General features: G+C 55.7%; 1 protein-coding gene across 1 annotated transcript; it reads left to right on the forward strand.

Moving 5' to 3' along the window:
* The first annotated feature begins 227 nt into the window (after positions 1 to 227).
* LOC128091703 (feather keratin Cos1-1/Cos1-3/Cos2-1-like) lies at positions 228 to 1,031 on the forward strand. The gene is made up of 2 exons (XM_052704982.1): positions 228 to 332; positions 711 to 1,031. The coding sequence occupies exons 1-2, from the start codon at positions 228 to 230 to the stop codon at positions 1,029 to 1,031; spliced, it is 426 nt and encodes a 141-aa protein (XP_052560942.1).
* Positions 1,032 to 1,738: the final 707 nt, after the last annotated feature.

Raw genomic sequence — 1,738 nt, forward strand, 5'->3', positions numbered from 1 at the left:
TAGCACATGAATTCACTCTGTTTCCCACCCTGGTGTCTGTGGTGTGGGAACGCTTGGGCCTCCCCTCATTACTCTCAAAAGATGCCTTCAGCGTGGCATGGAAATTACACAAAGCTGGAAACACAGCAGTGCTGCGCAGGAAGCCAGCACACTGTCCATATCATTAGCTAGGATGCTTGGCATTCAAGAGGCGCTTGTCAGAAAATAATCACTACTGTAAGTCTCTGATGTCTCTGGATATGGGTCAGCTTCGGTCCACTATAAAAGACAGCCCAGCTCCTTACTCTCTCATTCGCTTCTCTTGCCTCCTTCTTCCTGGGAACCAGGCGAGTGTGAGCCCCCTTCCTGTCTCTCTCTCTCTCTCTCTCTTCATCAGGAGGCCCTGAGGTCTATAGACCTCTCATATGCTACCAGCTCTGTACCATGACAAAGCTTGCAGCTGCTGGTCGTGGGAAAGGGAAGTGGGCAGAAGGTTGGTCCTGGACGGTAGCTGGGACTGCACTGCGGGGCTTCTGGGCTAGGATCTAAGAAGTAGCTTGATAGGCACCGGGTGCTTCTTTCTGGGACCTGGCAGGAACAGACCAGGAAGCCGATGATCATCCGTGCACAGCCTCCAACTCCCAGGACTGCATGGGCATGATTCCCTCTTGGTGGGATGGCAGCCTCCTCCTGACTCTCTATTTTCTCCACTCGGTCCTCTCTCCCAACAGGTGCACTGCCAACCCAAAGACATGTCCTGCTGCGACCCGTGCGTGCCATGCCGGCCCTGCGGCCCCACTCCTCTGGCCAGCAGCTGCAATGAGCCCTGTGTCAGGCAGTGCCAGGACTCCACCATCGTCATTGAGCCCTCTCCCGTGGTGGTGACCCTGCCCGGACCCATCCTCAGCTCCTTCCCGCAGAACACCGCCGTGGGCTCCTCCACCTCCGCTGCTGTTGGCAGCATCCTCAGCTGTCAGGGCGTGCCCATCACCTCGGGGGGCTTTGACCTCTCCTGCATTTCCAACCGCTACTGTGGCAGAAGGTGCAACTAAAGGTGCTGGGCACTGCTCCCAGTCAAGGTCCCCCACAATCTCACGACACGGTGCTGGACAGGAGAACTGACTTTCTGCCACTGTTTTCAGTGTAGATGACCACGTCTGGCTTGCTCTCTCAGGACAGCAGGGGCCAGGCCGGCATCTCTGACAACACGGCCCATGTCTACCAATATTCTCTTCCACTCATTCTTTCTCACCCTTCTCTTTGTTCTCCGTTGCTCTCCCCAGAACTCTCTGGGAAGGTCCCAGGGACCTGCTGGCCTCTCTCCTCTGAGGGGCATTTAGGTGGGTGTCCCATGGCTCTTCTGCCACAGGAAAAGGGGAACAGATTCCAGTCTGCTTCTGCTGCTCTCTGCCCTTGGGATCTCCACTTCAACTCACATCCATTCCCTCCTTAGGCTCATTAAACATTTGCCGCAACCTTCATTGCATCCCTGTATGGTTTGTCCTTCTTCTGCCTCCTATGGCCAGATGAGAAAATTCTTGCTCTGAGACGATGAAGCACAAGTCTCTATCTTCCCTACTAGTGGGGTGGCAGGTGGGGAAGTGGGGGGTTGGGGAGGCAACTGTAGACATTCAGCCTTCAGTGAAGGCCTCATCTAGAGCAGCCTTGTCCCAGCTCTGCTGCGTGTGTCCCTTTGTGTACATTTGCAGACCTCCCGTTATCCACATGGCCTGGCCAGGCTCCGTGGAAGTCCTGGACA

Source organism: Tympanuchus pallidicinctus, unplaced genomic scaffold, assembly GCF_026119805.1.
Source record: "Tympanuchus pallidicinctus isolate F22 unplaced genomic scaffold, pur_lepc_1.0 scaffold50, whole genome shotgun sequence".
NCBI lineage: Eukaryota > Metazoa > Chordata > Aves > Galliformes > Phasianidae > Tympanuchus > Tympanuchus pallidicinctus.